General features: G+C 38.7%; 1 protein-coding gene across 3 annotated transcripts in view; it reads left to right on the top strand.

Moving 5' to 3' along the window:
* PPP2R5E (protein phosphatase 2 regulatory subunit B'epsilon) overlaps nt 1-25,639 on the top strand; it is a 160,293-nt gene that overhangs the window by 95,510 nt on the left and 39,144 nt on the right. For all 3 annotated transcript variants that reach the window (XM_061429077.1, XM_061429076.1, XM_061429078.1), the window contains one exon: nt 19,542-19,643. In XM_061429077.1, coding sequence (XP_061285061.1) covers nt 19,542-19,643 — 102 coding nt within the window. The remainder of the gene's footprint in view (nt 1-19,541; nt 19,644-25,639) is intronic.

Raw genomic sequence — 25,639 nt, 5'->3', positions numbered from 1 at the left:
TTGGATTTAGAGCTAGGAAGTTAGATATTTAAATGTCCTTTCATCTTTATGTTGGCCCCTAATCCTTGGAAGTATTTACGATTACTTAGGATTGTACTGCCTGCCTATTTGTGGTCCTTACTGGGTCAGTGATACAGACGGAATAACCTGGGCCACTTACTTAGCTGTGTGATCTTAGGTGAATCTTCATCCTAAGATTGTTACGCACTGTAACTTTGTAAAGTTATTGTGATGTGATTATTGTTATCATTTATGGTACTACCTTTGCCACCTCTGTTAGACTTACTTTTTTCTTTGAATGAGTTAATTAGTTTTTTGGTCACAATGAAGTCTTGCTAGCATGAAAGCTCTTTTTGTGTCCTTAAGGTGGCTTTTCACATCTTTGACTATTGATTTTAAACTTTAATTCTCTCTGGGAAATCTTATTTTCAAGTCTGTTTTTTGTGATAGGGTACGGCCCTGTAAATCTGCAAGTGCCCATGTGTATATAATTATATTAGGTTGTCCAAAAAGTTTGCTTAAATTTTTCCATAACGTGATAGGAAAAACCTGAACAAACTTTTTGGCCAACACAGTATATACTTACGTATGTGCTGTCCTTAGTTGACCTATATAACCATTTTTTTCTGATACTACTTGCATAGTAATATCCACACTGTATTAATAATTTACCACTTCTCTTCTGCAAACATTGTCTCTTAACATATCTGATAGGGATTTTAATGGGTTTAGTTTAATTTAAACATTCTAAGGAGCAGGTTTTTACTCAGGAAGCAGTGAGCTACTCATGATTGCTATTTGCTTCATTTACAAGCTGTAGTCCCTCTAGCTTAATTGCTTCACAGATTGTTGAGAGTTTTCAATATACTTAAAATGGTTTGACAGCTGTGACTTGTCTAGCGCTGAACTATCCAATACTATGATTTCAACTGACATGAGAATATTCCTTTTCTTTCTCCTCCCTCCTTGCCCCCAGCCTGGCAGCAGAGTTTGCAGGATAAATTACAGTACTGCATTCAAGTTTTGATTTCTCTTTTATCCCACCTTGTAATTTAACCTAGAAACTGAAAATATGGTTAGTTGTATAAGCAATACTTCTGGAAAAACCTGCCAAGAAAATGGATGACAAAATGATTGGAAAATATTGCCGGTCGTATATTTAAGTGGGTCCTTACCTCTAGCATAGCAATTCAATTGATGTTAGTTTCTATGGCTCGGTCTTCTTTTTACTGAAGAAGGACAGAAATGAGAGAGAGAAGGATTTATTGGTTGATTCTCTAAGGGAAAAGCCGGTTACACCATAGCGGTGCATTATTAGCAGGAAAAAGTGGAGAAAATGAGTGTCTTCCATGCGGAATTCTGAGAGATGCTTGAGGCAAGAATTTGGCAAGAAAACAATGAGCAGGTCCTTTCCAGGAGGTAGCTGGCCTCTGACCAATAGTAAAGACCAAACTTGATCTGTAAATGAAAACAAGGAATATGCTATCTAGTGACTTCTGCAGAGAAAGTTGCCTCTGAAAAGTGAGGGGAAAATAAGGGACGCTATTCTATGCAGTTACAGTGATGAATAGAGAAGTGGTGGGGGTTAGCAGAGGAGGAACAACAGGAAAGACCAGAGCCTGAGGCAGAATTCAGGGAAGAGCAGTGCCAGGAGAGGAGGGCAGGGGTGACACAGAGAAGAGAGGATGTTTCTGAGTAGAAATAGGACTGGGCATAACTATCTGGTGAGTTGGAGAGCAAGTTTATTTTTTCATAAAATTGACAAGCAAGGTATTTTGGAGAGTATGATATTTCCTGGCACTCCAGAAATGTAGGTTACAAACAGAGTGGGGGGCTGGGCAGGTGCTTACACGGGCATACTGTGGATTTTCCCTTCCTGAAGAAGTTAAGCCTTTTATGAGAATAGGGTAGAACATTCTGGAATAACCCCAGCCTCTTTTGTGGGACTTTTGGATTTTTCTCTGAGAAGTTAGAAAAATTTAGACAGTAGGTGAGGTGCTAGAAAATGGAGTTTTGTATCATCAGGAACAAAGCGGGGTGTCTCTTATGCCCTATTCTGGAAAGCATGTGTAGTAATTTGAAGGATAAAATAATTGGAAGGCAGTGGTCTTTAAGAGCACATTTTAAATGGAAGCTAAAAGGGTTGGTACACAGTGCCCCTAGAACCCTCTCTCGTTTTTTTTCTGAGGAACTTACACCCACGCTTTTGCCTCCCCCTCCGAGACGGGGCTGGCACGCCTCTGTGAGGCTGGTGAGGCGGGGCTGGCTGGCTGGAGTGGCGTATCTTACTCAGCTTATTATGAAGAGTAGTATCTGGTAAAGAGTGATGTTCATCTCTGGTCAGAGGTAGGTCAGGTGTGTTTTTGTTTTCGCTGCTCACCCTCTAGCTCAGGGCTTTTATTTTCCTAATGAGGGGTCACAGAGACCAGAGAATTACACACAGACACAGAGTAAGGGGCAGTGACAGTTTGGGCAGTTTCCTGTTTATCTTCAGTAATTTTATGTAAGAACACATACTCAGTAGCCAGAAATGCCCCATTAGGAGCCTCCAGTGTTTTGTGTGTTTTTTTAATTCAAAATTCAAGAGGTTTAATTATTCCTTTAGCACTGGCTGATTTTGAAAGTAAAGCGTTGAAAGCAGATGTTAAAAGACCATATGTGTTCTCAAAAAAGCCCCGTGTTGTTATTGTTTTATCAACTTGGGCACTGTGATTCTTACTGGAATCACTTAATTGAGCAGTTTGAGTACCTTTCTGGGATGTTCGGACCTGCAGTCCGTGCATAATGAAACGCACTGAAAACCTGGTGTCACAGGGCGAGCCTGAGTGTGGGGTGTGAGTGCGCGACTGCCAACAGCAGGACAGCCTGCTCTGTATTTATACACAGCAAGCACCATGACTATTGCAGTGTTTACACCTCTATTTTTGGATTCCAAGATTTAATATCAACAATCTTCACTTTTGGATTCACTGCTACATTTCCAATTTTGGAGACGGTGCAATATAGTTGTCTCTCTGTGGGAAATATTTCCCTGTGATGGTTCGTGTGGGGATAATAGACTCTAGAGAGAATAAATTTGACATTATTGTCAGCGTGTCAGCAGGTAAAAAGTTGCCTCTTTGAGCAAAGTCTAGTCTTGAAATAGAAGCCTAATGGGAGTGGAGGGTTCATGGTTGGAATTTGTGGGAAATGAGATGAAGCTGCAGGGATGGCTCTAGATTACAGAGGTCTTGGCAGGCTAAGTAGGGGAGAGTAGGCTTAATCTCGTGGATGGCAAGCAGGAAGTTGCTAAGGTTTTTGAATAGGAGGTGAAATGTAAATGATATTCTTATTTTTCTTTCTCCTACCCCACAAAGAGAGCTTCCTGCCAGCTCCTTTGTGTAGCTTTTCAGTGGGCCGATTCAACCCAGCATGGCCAGTGGCAGAGGACTGTTGTCCCAGTCCTGTGCAATGGTGGCAGAGGAAGAGGAACTAGAGAAGAATATGTAAAGAAACTCCCCATCTTCTCTATTTTTTTCTGTGCTCATCAAAGAAAGTTCAGGAACCAGAGGGAAAAATGATCTATAGTTTCATTATTTAAATTCAATTATTGCCCACATTTTGGCAAGTTTCCTCCTATCAGTTTTTTTAAAATGAGATTTTTCCCTTAAGTAAAAAAATTTTTTTAAGATATATGGAATATAATTTTAAGAGTAGAGCTTAGGCAGTGAATGTTCAGTGAATTTAACAATTCTATATACTCATGTAACCATAACCCTAAATCTAGAACATTGCTGTCACTAAGGAAAATTTCCTGTTTCATGTTTTCCCTTGTTAAATTTTTTTTCTAATCTTACTATATGTATAATTTCTATTAAAATTTTTCTTTAGAATTATGATGCAAACATGCTTTCATGTAGTTAAATATCTTTTAAAAACATCATTCTAATGTCTGCCTCATACTACATCTTGTAGATATAGCATTGTTTTATAAAACAGCTTAGCTGTTTTCCCATTTGGAAGACATTTAAGCTGCTTGCAAATTTCCACTATTAGAAGTAACACCACCATTAACTCCAAGAGACATTATGAAGGAATAACTAAAATGACTTCTTGATAAGTTGCATAAAGCAGATAACGAAGAGGAAGAGTTAAAGAAAATTTTTAAGAGTTAGAATAAGGAAGGTGAAAGGAGAATTCTCTTTTATGGGGTGGTGGAGGATGTGATTGGTTTTGACTAGAGTGAATTTGAGATCTACTGAGAATTGCACAACTGGAAATAATGGAGTTAAGGACATCCTAGGGCCTTGGAAACGAAATCATAGTAGAAAAGGTGACAGAAAACAGACAGGAACTTCCTGCTGAGGATTCAGCTTGCTCCACCTTGAGATTTAGTGATCATCTCTCTTTTGAGATGTGTGTTCCTTGGGTGAAATTGATGACTTTGAGGCATTCATTGACTTCTGTATTTAATATTCCAAGACCCAGAATGTGCTTTGCTTTCTGTTCTGCTTCACACTAAGACGTTTTACTGTGATTGCTGCTAATTCTGAGAAAGAAAATTTGATGTGGGGGTCTCTCACTTTTCTTTGGCTCAGGTCAGAGCAGTTGCCATTTAATTTTCTTGACCTTCTACTGGATTCTTTCCCACTAATGGAGGATTGATGTATTAGCCTAAGAAAATTAAATTGCTTGAATTTGCAGAAGTTATTAATGGAAGAAATAGTTTTGTAGGAAATGATGGCTAACTTTTGAGTAAATAGCAGGAATTGAACATATGCACATATGCAGAGTACATCATGAGAAACGCTGGGCTGGAAGAAGCACAAGCTGGAATCAAGATTGCCGGGAGAAATATCAATAACCTCAAATATGCAGATGACACTACCCTTATGGCAGAAAGTGAAGAGGAACTAAAAAGCCTCTTGATGAAACTGAACGTGGAGAATGAAAAAGTTGGCTTAAAGCTCAACATTCAGAAAACGAAGATCATGGCATCCGGTCCCATCACTTCATGGGAAATAGATGGGGAAACAGTGGAAAAACAGTGTCAGACTTTATTTTTTTGGGTTCCAAAATCACTGCAGATGGTGATTGCAGCCATGAAATTTGAAGACGCTTACTCCTTGGAAGGAAAGTTATGACCAACCTAGATAGCATATTCAAAAGCAGAGACATTACTTTGCCAACAAAGGTCCTTTTAGTCAAGGCTATGGTTTTTCCAGTAGTCATAGAAGATGTGAAAGTTGGATTGTGAAGAAAGCTGAGTGCCAAAGAATTGATGCTTTTGAACTGTGGTGTTGGAGAAGACTCTTGAGAGTCCCTTGGACTGCAAGGAGATCCAACCAGTCCATTCTGAAGGAGATCAGCCCTGGGATTTCTTTGGAAGGAATGATGCTAAAGCTGAAACTCCAGTACTTTGGCCACCTCATGTGAAGAGTTGACTCACTGGAAAAGACTCTGATGCTGGGAGGGATTGGGGGAAGGAGGAGAAGGGGACGACAGAGGATGAGATGGCTGGATGGCATCACCGACTTGATGGACGTGAGTTTGAGTGAACTCCGGGAGTTGGTGATAGACAGGGAGGCCTGGTGTGCTGCAATTCATAGGGTCGCAAAGGGTCGGACACGACTGAGTGACTGAACTGAACACATATGTCTACTTCCTTTATCTCTGAAACCACATTGAAATTACTGAAAGGAAATAAAACCCACAGGAAAAAAGTGAAACGGAGAGATCTCAGAATCAACATTTTGGAAACCATAAAGCAAATGACCTGGTGATCACTACCAAGGCTGATTAGAGAAAGCTGATTCTGGTCTGTAGCAACAATAGTTTGGAAATTGCCAGCTCCCACTGCATTAACTCCAGAAGGTGCAGAAAGGTACTTTTCAAAGTAAGGGTGCTTGGGGTGAAAACAGACTTGGTGGACAGTCTGTATAAGATATAGCTGGAACTGCTTCTCCCAAACCAGGCAGCCAGATGACTGCTCCTCCCAACCCGCAGCAGAAGGCTGAGGGTTACTCTCTGGAGAGGCTAAACTGGAGGGAATCCGAACTCAGGGACATTGGTTCCAAGCAGCAGTACCTTTCTGAAAGCAGGGAAGCGTATTGAGTGAAAAGATCCTTAACCCTCTTCCCCACTCAGCTCCCAGATCCTTTATGCCACTATTCTAGAGATGTATGCTTCTTTTCTAGAGAATTAGATAAGCCTAAGAGAAAAGATCCAAAGGCACCAATAAAAGGAGCATTCCTGGGGGGATGAAAGGATGGCTGTGGTGAGGAATAGCCCAGCCAGTCTCACTGTAGGGGAGCCCACTGCTCACTGCCACCCTCTCATACAGGTCTCCCATTTTAGTACGACGGGTGCGATACTGAGTAAGAGCACCAATTTTGTGGGTTTAAATCCTCTCTTCCAGTTAGTTTTCCAAGATTTTGAACTTTATGTAAGTGTACATGGAGGGGTTCAGCTCAGATGTCTTCCTCTTTCCCTTGCACCCCGCTACCCTCCCAGTCTCTTTTCCTGCCACTGGTCTTTGCAGTCTTCTGATGGGCGTAGGTCAGAGAGAGTGGAGCAAAAAACAACGGCCTGTCCTTCCCACACTTTCTCCCTTTCGTCTCCTTGTAGCTAAGTGTTGATGTTATTCCTCAGAACTGCACCTGGTACTTGTATTTGATCTGTATTCAAGTTCTGTTGATTGTCTGTCTTTGATCTCTCATGGATGGATTCCTTTCTTCCTATACAGCTGTCAGTGCTCTGATCCTTCTAGAAACCGATTGTCTAAAGGGGTCAAATTATTTTCAGAAAAATCCAGTTATATCTGTTGATCATAACAGTTATCAACTACTGCCACCACCACCAGCAGTAGTAATAACATCAGTGAAAACAGGTTGTTGTTTTTTTTTTCCCCCAGTCTGTGTAATCTGAATAGTGTATGTACCTAGTAGATTTTGAAAGGAAAACTTGATTAAGGAAATATTGATGTAAGTAAAAATGTTGGTATCCTTGTGAGTTAGGAAAATGCCTAAGATTTCTATTACTCTAATCTTTTGAGTTTGGCTGTGTATTTAAAAACTCTGATTGGGCAACATAAGTTTTTAAGCTTCCTTTTGTTGTTTGTTTGTTTTGTTATTTGTTACTCTCTTTCTTCAACTGATTGCTAAGCTTTTAAAATTTTTTTTATCATTTTAAAATGTTCTTTCTGCCTCATTTCAGAAATCAGTTTCAATAGAATAGCTGCTATGTCCTAGAAAGCCCTGTTAATACAGATTTAAAATATGATGGTGAAGGGGTAACAATAATTAGGTTGTAATCGTTGACTTTAGAAATCTTTTAAATCCTCTTTTAGATTTCTGGATCTTGTAAAACAAACTGCACAACTGTCTCACAGGCATATTTCTTAGTCACACGGAAACAGTGCTCTCTGTCTTGGTTCTGGTTTGGTGAATGTGTTCTGAAAGGTATAGAGCTTTGTCCACAAGATGATTTTATGATACAAATGTGAACAGCCTTACTGGAGTAGCTTGGCACACCTACGTGTCGCAGTATTTTAGTCCTTACTGTGTTGCTAAGACCTGTGCTTGTGACCTGCGTGGAGGTGGTTTTGGTTCAAGGAATCATATTCTAATGAGCATGTCTGGAATGATAACTTATGGAAATGCTTGTCTGAAACTTCTGATTTCATTGACACTTACCATATTTAATATATTAGAGAATAAAATGACACCTGTAATCTAAGAAGTTGTTACACTGATTTAATTAAATTTCTCCTCTTTAGAATTAGTGTTAAGGACTTGTCTTTATGTTAGAATAAGAGATTTTAATGATTCCATGAGTTAGATAAGTTTTAAACAGCCTTGTCCATTCATGTAGACAGTGAGGTTTAAAAAGAAAATTTGTGCCTAGTCTAAAGTGGAGACTACAGGAGATTTATTATAATTAAAAGACATAGTTTGTCTTTCAAAACATTGATTGAAGGGATTGCCAGTGAATTAAATTAAGTGCTAATTGAAAGTTTAAAATGTTGCCATTTGTTTCCTAATCAGAGCATGAGTTAAAAAGATAGTTTATCTTCTGCAATTTTCTTGAGCATAATTACAGATGCTTTGGGATTTCCCCCTTTATTTTTATTTACGTGTAATTAAAAGGGGCTGAGAGTCAGGTTTGGAAGGTTCTTTATAATTGGGATCACTAAGAATTCTTAAATTTGGTGTTACCAAAAGTAACTTGACACTATATATGTATATGTTGTTACTTTTATGTTACAAAAATTATATAGCATAGCAAGGTGTACCTAAGCAAATTTTGTTAGAATTTTATTTCTTAGAGTTTGAATGTTTAATACAAATTCTAGTATGTTTGGAAATCAGTCTTCTCTGTTCAAATGTCTGATTTATAGATTTAAAGTAAGTTTTGTTTACATTTTTATTTTGGATGTGATTATTTTTAAAAATGGCATACATGGCAGATGTTGATGAACTACTATGAAATTTTCTTTCGATTTAGTGTATCTATTTAGATACATCTTTTGGGCTACCACAGAATACTATGAGAATAATGCGTGATGACCTAGCTTCAACATTGAGTTTCCTGGGTCCTGCCTCTGCTTATAAATACTTGATTAAATCATTTGTTTGTTTTTAATACATGATAGATTATGGAATGATAAACGAAGAACTGGATGAAAAAACTCAGGGATATTATTGAAGTTGTTACTTGCATGGAGTCTTGATACAAATTTTGCTAGAGGAGTGCTAGAGGAATAATGGCATTTTGAATTTTGCTTGAATGTTCTCTGCTTAACATCATGTAGCTCTTTTTTGTTAGAAAACTTACTTCTTAGATGTAATCCCAAGAAAATTTATTTTATAGTTATGATGTCATTTTTTGTATTTACAGCTAGTATTGCGTAAGTATTTGAAATTACAGTTTCACAGATGAAAGGGGGAGAAACCTTTCTGATGTTAATTAGTTCACTTGCTTTTATCAAAGAAAGATGACACTTAATCATCTAGAAAGTATTGTTTTAAAGCACAGGGAAGATAATTTAAGTTACCTTGTTATACTGTGGTGGAAGTGTTCCTGACCACATTACATGCCTGGTTTCCGCAAGCCTTAAATATTAATAGTGCTAACAAATATATAACCAAAGGAAATAAAAAGTATTCCTTTAATACCTTTAAAAAGTACTTTTTAATATTCCTTTAAGTTAAGTAGGTATTTTTTTTTTTAAAGCAGTACTCAACTGTATTATCCTTACCTTCTGTTTTGTTCATTATTAATCCTGGGAGATATTTAGTAGTTACTAGGTGCTTCCACATTCTGTTTTTTTATGCTAGGCTAGTTATTTTCCTTAAGCAATAACAATGGCAAGGTGTCAACCAAAATCATGGTGTAAAGTTAGTAGTTTCTATGGAGAGAAAGAGATTGAGGATATTGAGTTTTCCTGCAGTAATTTAATAAATTATTTAAAATGCTAGTAGTTGTATTTTAATATTGCAGGTTAAAATGAAATAAGTTGTTTAATCAAAAACTGTTGAAAATATGCCTAAACACTTCTTCTTTTGCTAGATGGGCTATGTACTTAGAAACTTTTTAGTCTTCTCTTTCACATTTGGTCAAGACTTCAAAATTTATTTCTTTACACCGAAGTTAACAGCAATCAGCGGGAAACCAAAGAACTGAAAAATAAGAAAGCAGCCAGTCCCTCAAAGCAAGCTGCTGTCCGGTCCTAGGCCTTGCCTAGCATCTCCCACTTTCACCCTCTTCCCCAGTGTGTTACAGTGCCAGTTTTGAGTTGTAACTGAGTTGTAACTGGTAGATTCTTAATTAACATTAGTATTATTTTAGGGCTGTTGGATTTAGGAAATAAAAATACAGGGCACCTACTTCAATTTGAATTTCAGATGAACAGTGAATAACCTTTTTTAGTCCCCATGTAGTGTGTGGGATGTATTTGACCAAAAAACTGTTTATGTGAAACTCAGACTTAACTGGTAACCTGTATTTTATCTGGAAACCCTATTTATTTCCATTTTTTTCTATATTAGGCTCTAGGCATTCAGAAATTAGGGATTCCCAGGTGGCTCAGTGGTAAAGAATCTGCCTGCAAAGCAGGAGACCCCGGTTCAATCCCTGGGTCAGGAAGATGCTCTGGTGAAGAGAATGGCAACCCACTCCAGCATTCTTGCCTGGAGCATTCCATGGACAGAGGAGCCTGGTGGGCTGTAGTCCATAGGGTCCTAATGAATTGGACACCACTGAGCGACTGACCACACACATGCCCATGCTTTCAGAAATGAGTAAAGAGCCCTAGAGGGACTCAGAAGCTAACTGGGCAAGGTGAGAAGGGACGTGAGGAGGAGAAACACCAGAGACGAAACTTGCAGTCATCCAGATGTTTGATGATGGGGCTGTGAACCAGACATCAGGGATGCAGAGCTTGCTTTATTTCTGTGTTAGTGCCGGGTAAGGGCATCAGCTTGAGTCTGAATGCTCTCAGAAAAAGAGTGTCCGTGCATGTCATTGAAGGCCACTGGCAGACCAGAAACCTGAGAAGGGGGTGATGGGAAAACAGAGTCTGGTGAGGGGAATCAGGGAAGAAAGAGAGATATAAAGAAGGCAGGTCCATACATGGTCCTCAGGGGTGGTGGTAGAGGTGAGGTGTCAAACAAAGAACCCCAAGAACCCTCTGACAGATCATGGCACTTTTACCTTGAAAAACTCACAAGCTCTTAGGACCTCACTCTTCTGATTTCCTACAGTGGAACTGGGTTTTTTTGTTGCTGTTACGTTGCTCAGTCATGTCCCGACTATTTGCGAACCTATGGACTGCAGCACGCCTGGCTTCCCTGTCCTTCACTGTCTCCTGGAGTTTGCGCAAATTCATGTCCATTGAGTTGGGAATGCTATCCAATCTTTCATCCTCTGCTGCCCTCTTCTCCTTTTGCTCTCAGTCATTCCCAGCATCAGGGTCTCTTCCAGTGAGTTGGCCCTTTGTATCAGATAGCCAGAGTATTGGAGCTTCAGCTACAGCATCAGTCTTTCCAATGAATATTCAGGGTTGATTTCCTTTAGTACTGACTGGTTTGATCTTGGAATTCATGGGACGTTCAGAAGTCTTTTCCAACACCATGGTTTGAAGGTATCATTTCTTCTAAGCTCAGCTTTAGCTCTCACATCTGTTTATGACTACTGGAAAAGCTATAGCTTCTTTTACTATACAGACCTTTGCTGGCAAAATGATGTCTCTGCTTTTTTAATACACTGTCTAGGTTTGCCATTGCTTTCCTTCCAAGGAGCAATCATCTTTTAATTTCGTGGCTGTAGTTACTGTCTGCAGTGATTTTGTAACCCAAGAAAATAAAATCTGTCACAGCTTGTACTTTTCCCCCATCCGTTTGCCATGAAGTAATGAGACTGGGTGCCATGATCTTAGTTTTTTTAATGTTGAGTTTTGAACCAGTTTTCTCACTCTCCTCTTTTCACCTTCATCAAGAAGCTCCTTAATTCCTCTTTACTTTTTGCTTTTTGAGTAGTATCATCTGTACATCTGAGGTTATTGATATTTCTCTTGGCATTTCACATGATGTACTCTGCGTGTTAAGTTAAATAAAGTGACAATACATAGCCTTGTATTCCTTTTCCTATTTTGAACCAGTTATCTGTTCCATGTAAGTTTCTAAGTGTTGTTTCTTGACTTGCGTACAGGTTTCTCAAGAGACAGATAAGATGGTCTTGTATTCCCATCTCTTTAAGAATTTTCCACAGTTTGTTGTGATCCACACAGTCAAAGGCTTTAGTGTAGTCAATGAAGCAGAAGTAGATGTTTTTATGGAATTCCCTTGTTTTCTGTACGAACCAGCAAATGTTGGATTTGATCTCTGGTTCCTTTCCCTTTTCTAAACCCAGCTTGTACATCTGGAAGTTCTCGGTTCATGTACTGCTGAAGCCTAGCTTGAAGAATTTTGACTCTAACTTTGCTAGCATGAGAAATGAATGCAATTGTCTGGTAGTTTGAACAATCTTTAGCACTACCCTTCTTTGGAATTGGAATGAAAACTGACCTTTTCCAGTCCTGTGGCCACTGGTGAGTTTCCAAATTTGTTGCATGTTGAGTGCAGCACTTTAACAGCATCATATTTTAGGATTTTAAATAGCTCAGCTGGAATTCCATCACCTTACTAGTCTCTAACAAGATCTGATTCTAAAAACATCTTGGTGGAATCACCTACCCTAGGTTTTCTGTCTGTGAGCAGAAGTTTTAACATCCAGATTTAATACCTATTCCTCCCATTCCCCCCACTTTGCTTTCTATCCTTATCACTGCTTTCTAGAGACCAGGCCAATGCCTTCAAGCCTTTAGTTTGGTCCAACTTTCAGTGTTTATTTTAATATTGTTGAAATGAAAATGAATTAAACTTACCTCAAAGACACTTGTTTCTTAATTTTTTTCATTGCATTGACCCCAGTATAGATTAAAATAAAATAGAGATAGTATACTTTAAAAACTTTTGTTCATTTCTGGTTATTAAAAATGTATTAATAGTGACAGTTTGTGACTTTATAAAGACCTGAATGCATTTTAATCTAGCTACATAGATGCTTTAAAGTTTTCTATGCAGTGAGGAATGATGCTGGTGGCTACTTGTGGTCATGATACATTTGCCTAAGCACGCAGCTGCCAGTTCAGTTCAGTCGCTCAGTAGTGTCTGACTCTGTGACCCCATGGACTGCAGCATGCCAGGCCTCCCTGTTGGTCACCAACTCTTGGAGTTTACTCAAACTCATGTTCATTGAGTCGGTGATGCCATCCAACCATCTCATCCTCTGTCGTCCCCTTCTGCTCCCCCCTTTAATCTTTCCCAGCATCAGGGTCTTTTCAAATGAGTCAGCTCTTCGCATCAGGTGGCCAAAGTATTGGAGTTTCAGCTTCAACATCAGTTCTTCCAATGAATATTCAGGACTGATTTTCTTTAGGATGGACTGGTTTGGTCTCCTTGCAGTCCAAGGGACTTTCAAGAGTCTTCTCCAACACCACAGTTCAAAAGCATCAGTTCTTCGGCACTCAGCTTTCTTTATGGTCCAACTCTCACATCCATACATGACTACTGGAAAAACCATAGCTTTGACTAGACAGACCTTTGTTGGCCAAGTAATGTCTCTCCTTTTTAATATGCTATCTAGGTTGGTCATAACTTTCCTTCCAAGGAGCAAGTGTCTTTTAATTTCATGGCTGCAGTCACCATCTACAGTGATTTTGGAGCCCGCCCCCCCCCCCCCATGCCAAATAAAGTCTGTCACTCTTTCCATTGTGTCCCCATCTATTTGCCATGAAGTGATGGGACCAGATGCATTGATCTTAGTTTTCTGAATGTTGAGTTTTAAGCCAACTTTTTCACTCTCCTCTTTTACTTTCATCAAGAGGCTCTTTAGTTCTTCTTTGCTTTCTGCCATAAGGGTGGTGTGACCTGCATATCTGAGGTTATTAATATTTCTCCTGGTAATCTTAGTTCCAGTCTTTGCTTCACTCAGCTAGCGTTTCTCACGATGTACTCTGCATATAAGTTAAATAAACAGGGTGACAGTATACAGCCTTGACATAACTAGTTTCTAGATTTGGAACCAGTCTGTTGTTCCGTGTCTGGTTTTAACTGTTGCTTCCTGACCTGCATATGTATTTCTCAAGAGGCAGGTCAGATGGTCTGGTATTCCCATCTCTTGAGGAATTTTCCAGTTTGTTGTGATCCACACAGTCAAAGACTTAGGCATAGTCAATAAAACAGAGGTAGATGGTTTTTTGGAACTCTCTTGCTTTTTCAATGTTCCAGTGGGTATTGGCAATTTGATCTCTGGTTCCTCTGCCTTTCCTAAAACCAGCTTGAACATCTGGAAGTTCACGGTTCATGTACTGTTGAAGCCTGGTTTGGAGGATTTTGAGCGTTACTTTACTAGCATGTGAGATGAGTGCAATTGTGTGGTAGTTTGAGCATTCTTTGGCATTGCCTTTCTTTGGGATTAGAATGAAAACTGACCTTTTCCAGTCCTGTGGCCACTGCTGAGTTTTCCAAACTTGCTGGGATATTGAGTGCAACACTTTCACAGCCTCATCTTTTAGGATTTGTAATAGCTCAACTGGAATTCCATCACCTCCACTAGCTTTGTTCGTGGTGTTGCTTCCTAAGGCTCACTTGACTTTGCATTCCAGGATGTCTGGCTGTAGGTGAGTGATCACACCATCATGATTATCTGGGTCATGAAAATCTTTTTTGTATAGTTCTTCTGTATATTCTTGCCACCTCTTCTTAATATCTTCTGCTTCTGTTCAGTTCAGTTCAGTCACTCAGTCATGTCCGACTATTTGTGGGCCCATGAACCATAGCACACCAGGCCTTCCTGTCCATCACCAACTCCCTGAGTTCACCCAAACTCATGTCCATTGAGTTGGTGATGCCATCCAACCATCTCACCCTCTGTTGTCTCCTTCTCCTCCTGTCCTCAGTCTTTCCCAGCATCAGAGACTTTTCAAATGAGCCAGCTCTTCGCATGAGGTGGCCAAAGTATTGGAGTTTCAGCTTCAACATCCGTCCTTCCAATGAATACCAGGACACCTTCCAATGAACACCTGATCTCCTTTAGGATGGACTGGTTGGATCTCCTTGCAGTCCAAGGGACTCCCAAGAGCCTTCTCCAACACCACAGTTCAAAAGCATCAATTCTTTGGCACTCAGCTTTCTTTATACTCCAACTCTCACATCCATACATGACCACTGGAAAAACCATAGCCTTGACTAGACGGACCTTTGTTGGCAAAGCTTCTATTAGGTACCTATTTAATTGTTACCTACTTAATAGTCCTTTTAAAACCTGGGCTGTAAATCAGAAGTGACTGCCATGATAAAGGAAGATTTAATGGAGGCATATTTATTATTTTGAACAGTGGTTTTAAACCATTTTAGAATCTGAAAGTCTTTTGGAAATCTGATGAAGGCAACTGGGTTGTTTCCCAAGTTGGACTCACACATACACAGTGCTGGCTAAGACTTGAGGAATTTAGAGAACTGTCCTCCTCACTTTCATCCAAGGATGACCCAATTTTAAACTCATGATTTTGCAGCTCAGCTGTATAGTTCACCTGGTCCATTCATTCAGTCCTTCAACCATTCATTCATGAGGTAGATCCTAGACATTGTGAGAGGCTCTGATTTTTAACTTTCCTGACAATCATAATCTTTTTCAAACAAATTCAAGAGCTTGTTTTTATTTTGAAATTAAAGGCATAATGCACATACCTCATGTCTCTAACTTAGGCTTTTTATGCATTTAGAACTTATTTGGTGTATCCCAAGAGAATGAATAGCAGCTACTGAATTTCATCCATATTCCTCTTACTTTAATACAGCTTTTCTTAATTTATTTTTAGTTGTTGTGCTGTGTGATCAGTCGTTTCTGACTCTTTTTGACCCCATGGACTGTAGCCTGTTAGGCTCCTTTGTCCACGAGATTCTCCAGGCAAGAATACTGGATTGGGTTGCCATTTCCTTCTCCAGGCAATCTTCCTGGTCCAGGAATGGAACGTGTGTCTCTTGTACCTCCTGCACTGGCAGACAGATTCTTTCCCATTAGCGCCACCTGAGTTATCCATATCTGCTCTTATCTGTATAGTTACAGTTGACAGCATTAGAGCTCAGTTGATAAAGAATGCACCTGCAATGCAGGAGACCCCGGTTTGATTCCTAGGTCGGGAACTTCCACTGGAGAAGAGATAGGCTACCCACTCCAGTATTTTGGGGCTTCCCTTGTGGCTCAGTGGGTAAAGAATTCTCCTGCAGTGCAGAAGACTTGGGTTCCATCACTGGGATGGGAAGATCCTCTAGAGAAGGGAAAGGCTACCCACGCCAGTATTCTGGCCTGGAGAATTCCATGGACCGTATAGTCCATGGGGTTGCAAAGAATCAGACACGACTGAGCGACTTTCACTTTCATTATAGTCACATCATCTTTCCCCCTAAATCTTTATTTCTGACATCTCTTTGTGCTTCAATATAATGATTAACTTTAATCCTGTACAGTGTTCTACTGAATCGATGTGCTTCTCTAATGTTGGACTTAAAGGTTATTTCCAATTTTACACTTTTTGGAGAATGTTGCAAATGACTAAATAGTTTTTTCAGTCTTAGATTAGTTTCTTAGGATAGATTCTCAAGGATGGGAACAATGGTTCATTCAGTCATGACATTTTTATTAAGCAACTATGATGTGCCAGGCAGAGTGAAAGGCTGACTTGATTTGCTTTCCATTTGTTCTAGACAACTACTTAATTAGTTGAGTTGGCTATTAATTGTTCAGCCCAATAGATCCTTGCTTCCTCATTACTCATGGTGAATGTTCAGGAGTACTAAGTAAAGCATTGTAAGGAAGGCGGATCTGAAGAATGGCATTGTGTGGCTAAGTGACATGTACATGCCTTTAGAATTCTTTGTTGTTTGGATTGGTTATACAATTCAGCATTCTTTTGATGCGACAATAATTGAGAGATGAAGCTTTGGCCAAAAGAGAGGCTTAGAACACTGTGCAAAGCTAAACATCTTAGGTTAAATAACCTAGGCTTATTTAAATCACTCAAAAATTTAGATTGAAATTTGGTTAAAGCAAAAACATACAGTTGTATTATATATCCAAAACTTTATTTTATGAACATTTATTGGAAGACTCATATGTGCCAAGAAAACCAGTGTGAATATGACATTGCATATTCCTAATTAGTGGGAAGAGACAAATATGTAAGCAAATATTTGCTGCAGCCCAGTATTTCCTCACCGTGAAAGAGTTTGAATGTCAAAGAATACAGAGGAACAGAAGTTTCTGTGTCTTTTTACCCATATTTTTTTTTTACTATAGAAAGTGTGTTTCTTTTCTCTCTCTTTTCTCTTTCTTTTTATAAATTAATTTTTATTGGAATGTAGTTGTCCTTCCTTCTGTGTTTTACTTTTGCATCTTGTGGGAAGGAAAATAAAACTTGTTCCAGAGTACAATAAATATAAATGATGTAGTTGAGATGGAAACTCAGTTTCTGCAATAAACGCATAGTTGAATGAAGATTCGAAAGCAAGTAATTAAAAGATTTTTGCTCTTTTGATTACACAGTATGAATGGCTGGTTGAAGAGAAATCATTGATTGATGATTATCTGAAAAGTCACTGGTTTCTTTGTAAACATAATTTCTAATCGTTAGAAGGGATGAAAGTAAAGTAACTGTGTGCTATACATGCTGTAGTTAGTTCCTGCAAAAATATTGTAGAATGATAATTTTATTTTTCAGTCATTTAAGCTAAAGAAGTGCAAAAGAGTTAGACTACCCACTTTTTTAGAACACTGGGGTGGAGCCTGACAGGTTGGGTTCAGTCATAACTGCTGGTTACTAACGATAACCTCAGCTCTCAACACCTGTGCCTTTATTTACTCAATGGCAAATTGAGGGTAATGATAGTACTCGCTTTATACGGCTTCTGAATCCAGTAGGTTTTGCTCTGGAGGAGGATCCAGCAGCATTTGCTGCTTGGTCATCTTTTTTTCCTTAAGACACTCATTTCTCCTAGCTCATAAGATACTCAAACTCAAATCTTTTTTTTCCTCCTACTTCCTACTCCTTTCCATTTGTCTTTCTTGTCTCCCCCACATCCATGTCTGGTTTCTAAATGTTGGATATCTGAGGGTCCTTTCCCTTCTTTCTATTTATTCCTTTCAAGAAGATCCCTTAATGCCATGGTTTCAAATATCTTTACATGCTGATGAGTCTGTATAGATCTCCAGTCCTGACCTGTCTACCTCTGAGCTTACAGGTTCATGTGTCTGGTTGGCTCCTGGATATTGCTCTTTTAACATATTTTAACATGGATCTCTGGATGTCCCCACTAAAGCCAGCAAACAAAGGAAACGTTTCCCTTTCCCAGTCATTTTCATCTTGGGTAAATGACCTTACGTCTATGACTCTTTCTCGAGTCTTTCCTTTTGTTCACCCCATACTTCCAAGCCAGCAGCAAATACTACCTCTAGAAGATACTTGAATCAGTGTGTTTGTCTTCTCTGCTAGCCATCATCATGTCTTGACTCTTTCATAGGCTTCTAACTTGTCCCCTTCCTGTCTGTTCTATACATAGCTGCCAGAGGGATTGTTTTAAAAGGAAAAATTGAACTGTATCCTTTTTCTGTTTAAGATCCACTAATGGCTTCCCACTGCACTTAGAGTAAAATCAAGTCTTTCCATAGCTTACACTTCTGAGTTCAGTGACCATATCTAGAAAATAGGGATAATTGTGACTTTAAACTAGAATATAAACTCCTGGAGGGCACAGATTTTTATCTACTTCATTCACTTCTATTGTCCCTGTGCCCAGAACAGTGTGTGTTCATAATGAGCACTTAACAATTATTTGTTGAATGAGTAAACACATTCAGATTATATGAGCCTTTCTTTTCCCCTCTTTCAGAACAACATATTATAGCCTAGTATTTTCTATATTATATAGAAAGTTCAGCAAAGGCTTCTGGTACCATATCTACCCATCCCTGCTTTGTTTCTTTTGTGTTTGTTTGTTTGTTGGCCTTAAGGCTCCAAGATCTTAGTTCCCCAAACAACTGTTGTACCCTTGCGCTCTGTAGTGAAAGCTCAGAGTCCAAACAGTTGGACCACCAGTGAATTCCCTCCCCACCCCTGTTTTATTTTTTAAATTTGAGGCTGCATTTGAGTCATTAGGAGAGGATAGATAAGTAGTAGAACAAGAAACATAATAGAAATTGGAAGGAACCCTGGGAAGGTCACTGCAAAATAGTAGCAGCAGCATTTAAAAAAATAAGCATTTTACCATAGAAATCTTGGACTATGTGCAGAAATAGTAGAATAGTATAATGAATTCCTGTCTCTTCGTGGCCCAGTTTCAACAGTTGTCAACTCATGGCCATTCTTTGAGCCTCCAGGATTTAATTTGGAAATTTCCTATGGTAAAGGAGTACCTGGTTTATAGAAGTTTGTATCACAGATACCTTACCCTGGTCATTGTTACTATTTTACAAACCCACTGAGAGCAGGTTAGATATGATTGTAAGGACTCTAGGTTCTGAAATATTTTTTCCGATTTGCTTTCTGTAAATGCCTGAAATTTACCATTAGTATGACTGTAAACCCGCAAATTGTGAATAAGCCTGAGAAGGGAAATACATGAAGCCCATTAGCAGTTATTTGTATTTTAGTGTAAATTGATTAATGAGAAGCTTGCTTGAGTGGTAAGTAATGAAGCACAAGCTTTGATGGAAGGCATAAAATCACAGAGGCCTGGGGTGGAGATGGCATCGTAAGCACAAGGAATACTGTTCAAGAGGGTGGAAGGTACTGCTCTATTTCCCAGCTTTTCTTGGAGCTGGTCCTGGCCTCAAAGCCGGGTCTCCTTCCAGTTTGGTGGTGTTCTTGTCATCTGGGTTCCCTTTGGCTGGCCGCAAAGACCTTGTGTAAGGCTGCCAAGGAGGTGATTCCATTCCAGCTAACTCTGCTACTTGTTTATTTTTAGGTATCTTGCAATATATTCAGAACTCTTCCTCCTAGTGACAGCAATGAATTTGATCCAGAAGAAGATGAACCTACCCTTGAGGCATCGTGGCCACACTTACAGGTACTTTGAGCTAACATTTGTTCTAAAAGAAAGATCCATTAATCCATGAGCTGATTAGCATGGGAATTCCTTGACGGCCTTTATTCACCAAGAAATCAGATTAAGAGTACATTGCTGGAAAGCTGGAGGATGCTTTTTATGTTTCTTACTCTTGATAATTGGATGCCAAAAGAATAAAATAATAAGTGTTATAATGCTTTAGGGCGGCCCCTCCCAGCTCGCACACTCGGCCAGCAGCTTTTATTAGCGTTTCTGTGATCTTCCCGCTGGAGCCTCAAACAAGAACAGAACTATTTCACATTAATATTAGTTAGATGTGATTAGGTCACAGAGTACATACCTCATTTTCAGCAGTTAGGTGCCCTGGGGACTTTGAATGCCTGTCTTCATGATAACCACGAATGTGTTTCTTTAGCCTGGAAGGACAAGAACAAATTGTAGTAGCTGTTTCACGGCGTCGTAAGGAGGAGCAATAGCTGAGAAAAAGCTTGTGTGAAGGCCAGTTTTGCTCTGTTGCACTGAGAAGGCCATGTTTTCCAGTTACCCTCATGGGCCAGGACAGATTAGGACCATCCCTGCATCTTCTTTCCCAGCATTAAGCCCATTTGTACTGTGTTGAGTTATCCACACCAGCCCTTCACCATCCTCCTTTCCTGGCTGCCTTCTTTCAAGACCGGACTTTATCAAATGAATAGAATGAGGAAATGTGAGTACAGTGAACCTTAAGGCCAGTTTTTCCATTCAGTTAGGTTGTTTTCCAAGGCTGGGTAACAGTAAGGAGGGAGGGAATGATGGAGAAGGAATATGACCTTGTACATTTTAACCCGAGGCAGAAGCCACTGCATCTTTGTAGCAGTGTGCTTGTGGTTACTAGTTGACTTTCTGAAGGGCAGAAAACTGTAGCAGGGAGAGAAGGCCTAGAGATATTCTAAGGGTTTATTTTTTTCCCTGCTTCAGAATTTTTGACATACATTTGCAACTTTCCCTGTCCTGCTTTGGCAGCTCAAGGTTGCTGCAGATACATATGTAATGCTCTTTTGTCTAGTTATATGGAGAGCTTTCAGGGCTGTGTTTTCTCAACTCTCACCTAGGCATGTCATACATATATATTCCTGCTATGATTGCCAAGTGGAGTAAATTAGTTAAAACCCTATAGTTGATTTAGATGCTTGATTTTTTTTTTTTTTCCCTTAAGGTGCCAGACATACTTTCTGCAGTCTAAGAAATTTGGGAGACTATTTGTGCTTTTCATGGTGGATCCCAGATGGTGACCAAAAAAAAAAAAAAAGCAATAACTCTTTTGAATGGATGGGGGTTTTGTCATGTCTTATTCTTCATACTTGGCATCAGGTCACAGAGGTGCAATATTGTCTGGAAGAAATTTAAAAAACAAAGCAAACAAAAAGATAATTTTCTTAGAAAAGTCCCGTATCGTGTAGTAGAAAAGACGAGGAGGGAAATGCCTTCAGAGCTTCAACTTTTGTCTAGTCTACATTCTGAAGAAGAGACCAGTAGACCATTCTTACCATTTGCAAGAGCTTTTGAATACTCTAAATTATGATCGCCATAGATATAAACTTCCCCTAAAGTATGATAAAGTTTAACTCAGTATTTCAGTTAATCCTTCCTAAGCTTAATGACTCTATAAAACATGGGACTAAATTAATTTCTAAAGCTATTAAGCTGAATTCCACCACCACAAATGTCAAGCTTACACCGTGTCATTAGTACAGAAACATTAACCATTAGTTCATCTGAAACTCTTAAAACCAAAGCAACAGTGAAGACTGATGCTGAGATCTATGTCCTTGGAGAGCTAAAGTAACAAACTGTGTTCCAGAACAGTCTGGTTTCATCTCTGTTGACACGTGTTTCAGCCTGTAGTCCTCTCAGCCCTTCTTTAGCTCAGGGGAAAACATGACTTAGACTGGATCAGGTTCCCCGAAGGCTCAGTTGTAAAGAATCTGCCTGCTAATGCTGGAGACTGGGTTCAATCCCTGGATTAGGAAGATCCCCTGGAGAAGGAAATGGCAGCCCACTCCAGTATTCTTGCCTGGGAAATCCCAGGGACAGAGGAGCCTGATGGGCTATAATCCAAAGGACCGCAGAGAGTTAGACACAACTGAGCACACACAAACACACAAAAGAAACCTACATGAGAAAAGATTCTAAAAAAGAGTGAATATGTGTATATGTGTATCTGTATCATCTTGCTATACACCTCATACTAACACAACATGGTAAATAAATTATACCCCAATTTAAAAAAAAAAAAAAGGAAACCTCTTAAAATTCACAAAGCAACCTTCATTCATAGCAAAGGTCAAGTCAGTAGGCAGTCTTGCCTTCACTCTCTTTGGCTTTCTGGATGCCTCTGTACTGGTTCCTGACTTGTCTCATGAGTTCTGTCTTCTTTGTGCATTCTGACTCCACGAATCAGTCACACTGAAAGACCCTAGGTGGATGTTTCAGAAATCTCCCTTTCTGTCCCTGATTGGTCTCTCTTGTTGCAGTGATCCATCACTACTATTCAACATCTTACTTTATGATTGATCAGACAATTGATTTTTCCTAACCCAAACTGCATGTTCTTCAACCTTTTCACTTTTTCGTAACTCCAGCATTTGTAGTGTGCTGCTGCTTCTGGAGCACATTTTATAAGAAAACACAGTGAAGTTGCTCAGATGTGTCCAACTGTTGGCGATCCCATGGACTGTAGCCTACCAGGCTCCTCCGTCCATGGAATTTTCCAGGCAAGAGTATTGGAGTGGGTTGCCATTTCCTTCTCCAGAGGATCTTCCCGACCCAGGGATCGAACCCAGGTCTCACACATTGCAGGCAAATGCTTTACCGTCTGAGCCACCAGGGAAGCAAAACACAGGAAACAGTGTTTATTACCACATCTCTGACAATAGTAGAGAACAATAAAATCACACTGTGGTTGTTGGGTGGCTGGCTGTGTTCATTGCTTTCACTAATTGTCTGCTCCAGCACACTTGGATTTTATTTTTGGCTTATACAGTATTACTCATAACAAATTATGAATCTTTGAGGATTTATTGAAAAATAAGAAAAAATGTTAAACCTACCCTATGTGTTTTGTTTGATGTTTTCTGTTATTGGTATCTTTAAAACTGGCATCCCATGGTTACCACGGTTATTCTTTGCATTTTTTTGAAATTTGGTCTATATTTCTAGTAGAAAATGATTTTGTAGGACTTCCATTTACAATTAAGGGGTTATTTGTAATGTTTTACACTTGAGACTGAAAATCTGGAATGCTCAAGTCTTCTTAAGTTCCTTGGAGAATTCACTTGTGTGACCTTGAAAAGTAATTTATTCTCCCCAGTCCCTAGTCTTTTCCTTTAGAAACTCAAGGAGGATTTTTGATTCTGAGGTAAAATTGGTAAAAAAGAGAGCATTTACGGTTATTAATAAATGTGTCTGAAGTATTTCCACCAAACTTTTTTAAACCATAGCGGCTTTCAGGAAGGGAGAGGACACTTTGCCAATCCCACCAGAAAGCCCTGCCAGCCCACAAGTCGGGCCTGGAAGATGGAAATCTCTCCGTTTTGTGGGAGTCAAAAGAGAGATGAAATCCTCTTTCATGAGTTATTTAAATAATGCTGATGTAAAACTATTGGTAAAACTGTAAGTTGAAAGATTAGTATATTGAAGAAAAGAGCAATTCTTCTAGGGCATGTTTGAATTCGGGCATTGGTATGACTAGAAGTACAACGTGGCGGTGTTCAGATCACAGGGAAGAAGTTGTTCTGAATCTAGAGTTTCAGAGAGCAAAACAGAATTTTATAGAAAATTAAAATGCTAACGTGAACACCTGATATAAGTGTTACATTAGAGTCTAAAGTCACAAGATCCCTATGTGACACATTTAGTTTAGTGGTATCTGCAGACCACTGGGGGATCCTGAGATCAGATTTTCAGTGGCCTGCAAAGTCAAAATTAGTTTTATAACAATACTGCTTTATTCTCTCTTTACTGTGTTGGCATTTATTAGCACAAATCACATGTCAAACTGACTCAGTAGTTGCCTTCTCTACTGCCATGCACCTACAATTTTAAAAAATCCAATTTCAATTAAGAATGTCCTTGAAGAGCAGCAAAAATTACTAATTGTATTAAATCTGAACCTTTGAGTACTCATTAAAAATAACATTCTTCATGGTGAAATGGAAAGTATGCATAAAGCCTGCTGAATCTTTGTCTTGTGCTAAATAAAGCATTTGTGTGATTGTCTGAGCTGCAAGTTAAAGTAACTATTCATAAAGTATCATTTTTACCTGGAAGAATACCTGACAAACTGTGGTTGTTCTCACTTGGGTATTTAGTAAATGTTTTCTGTGAAACAAACAAAGAAAACAGTTGTTTTCCCACTGATAAAATTAGAGCATTCAAGCAAAATTAAGAATTAGAATTTTGGAAAACTCGTGTCTGTCCTTTGTTTGTCACCATGAGCTTTATAGCTCCCCAAAGCTTAAAGACTTAAAAAAAAATTGGAGATATTAAGGAATGTTAATTCCTTGGAGATATTAATGGAGATATTAAGGACTTTTATTGATACTGTGTACTAAAATATATCAACATTTGCAGTAACTCAGTGAACCAGTGTTTTCCAGTTGACCAATGAATGATGTTAAGTAACCATGCATGGGTAGATATCATCCAAAGTGCAAGATAGATGATTGGAATTTAGTGTAACAGTGAAAAATTCGTTGATATGGTTTCAGATTCTTAACTGCAGCTTTAAGAAATGACTGTCGTTCTGGTGTAGTATCAAAGAGTATCCATAATTATGTAAAAAAAAACTGTGGAAGTACTCTTTCTTTTTCACAACAGTAGGTTTGTGTATAGCTCGATTTTCTTGATATGCTTTAACCAAAGCAACATATTCTAACAGCTTGAAGATAGAGGCAGATGAGAATCTGTCTTCTAACATGCCATTAAAGAGATTTATAAAAACAAAAAACAATATTCCTTTTCATAGTAACTTTTTTGAAAAATAAAGTTTTTCACAAAAATATATTAGTTATATTAACATGTGATGTGTTTTATTGTTCTGAATAATAAATATATTAAAATAAATATAATTTTATAGTTATATTTATAAAATAAATAAAAAGATATTAAAGTTTTTGTATTTATTTCTACTTCTATATCTCATGTAAACAAAAGCATTTTAGAGTCTTCAGTAATTTTTCATTATAAAGGGGTGAGACTAAAAAGTTAGAGGATCCCGTTTTAAGCAATAATGCCAGTGGTGGTATGTGTTAGCCACTGTGCAGGGGCTTTATGTATATATTATCACAGTTAATCTTAGGGATGAACATTCGCATTATACAGTTGAAACAACAGACTAGAGTTACACAGTAAGGAGTAGAGCTAGGTTTTCAACCCAGTATCTGTCCCTTGAAAGTTCTGGTTTTAATATACCGTGGTATATGTGCTACACCAGGATTTAATGTATACTTTAACATAGGTTTATTTTGCAAAGTATGTAAACAGTGATCCCCCACTGTTTATCAGAAGTTATTTGAGGTTGACTCTGTGGATGAGGTATTCTTAAATCTTTGCAGATCAGAACATCCTGACACGCTCTTATATATTGTTGTTGTTGTTGCTAGAGGAGTGTAAATTTCCATAAAATTTCTGAAAGGCAATTGGTAATGAATGTTGATAATCCTGACATGTTTGAATATCTTTTGATCTAACAATTCCCCTTTAGAAATATTTTCTCGTGAAATATTTGAACAAGTGCACACTAATGTATGTTATATAAGGTACATTGTGATGTAATTTAATAGAGTGGTAATTTAAGAACTATTTACATGTCTCAGCAGAGGGTATTGGTTAAAGTAATTATGAATAATGGAATTATTTATTATAAATTATCTATAGTGGACTATGCTTCTGGCTACTGAGAATGGTGGCGTAGATATTGTTGGCACAAATTGACCACAGTATATTGTTTAGATGGT

This window comes from Bos javanicus, chromosome 10 (assembly GCF_032452875.1).
Source record: "Bos javanicus breed banteng chromosome 10, ARS-OSU_banteng_1.0, whole genome shotgun sequence".
Classification (NCBI taxonomy): domain Eukaryota; kingdom Metazoa; phylum Chordata; class Mammalia; order Artiodactyla; family Bovidae; genus Bos; species Bos javanicus.
Note: the sequence above shows the minus strand (reverse complement) of the source record. Positions and strands in the feature narration are given on the sequence as shown.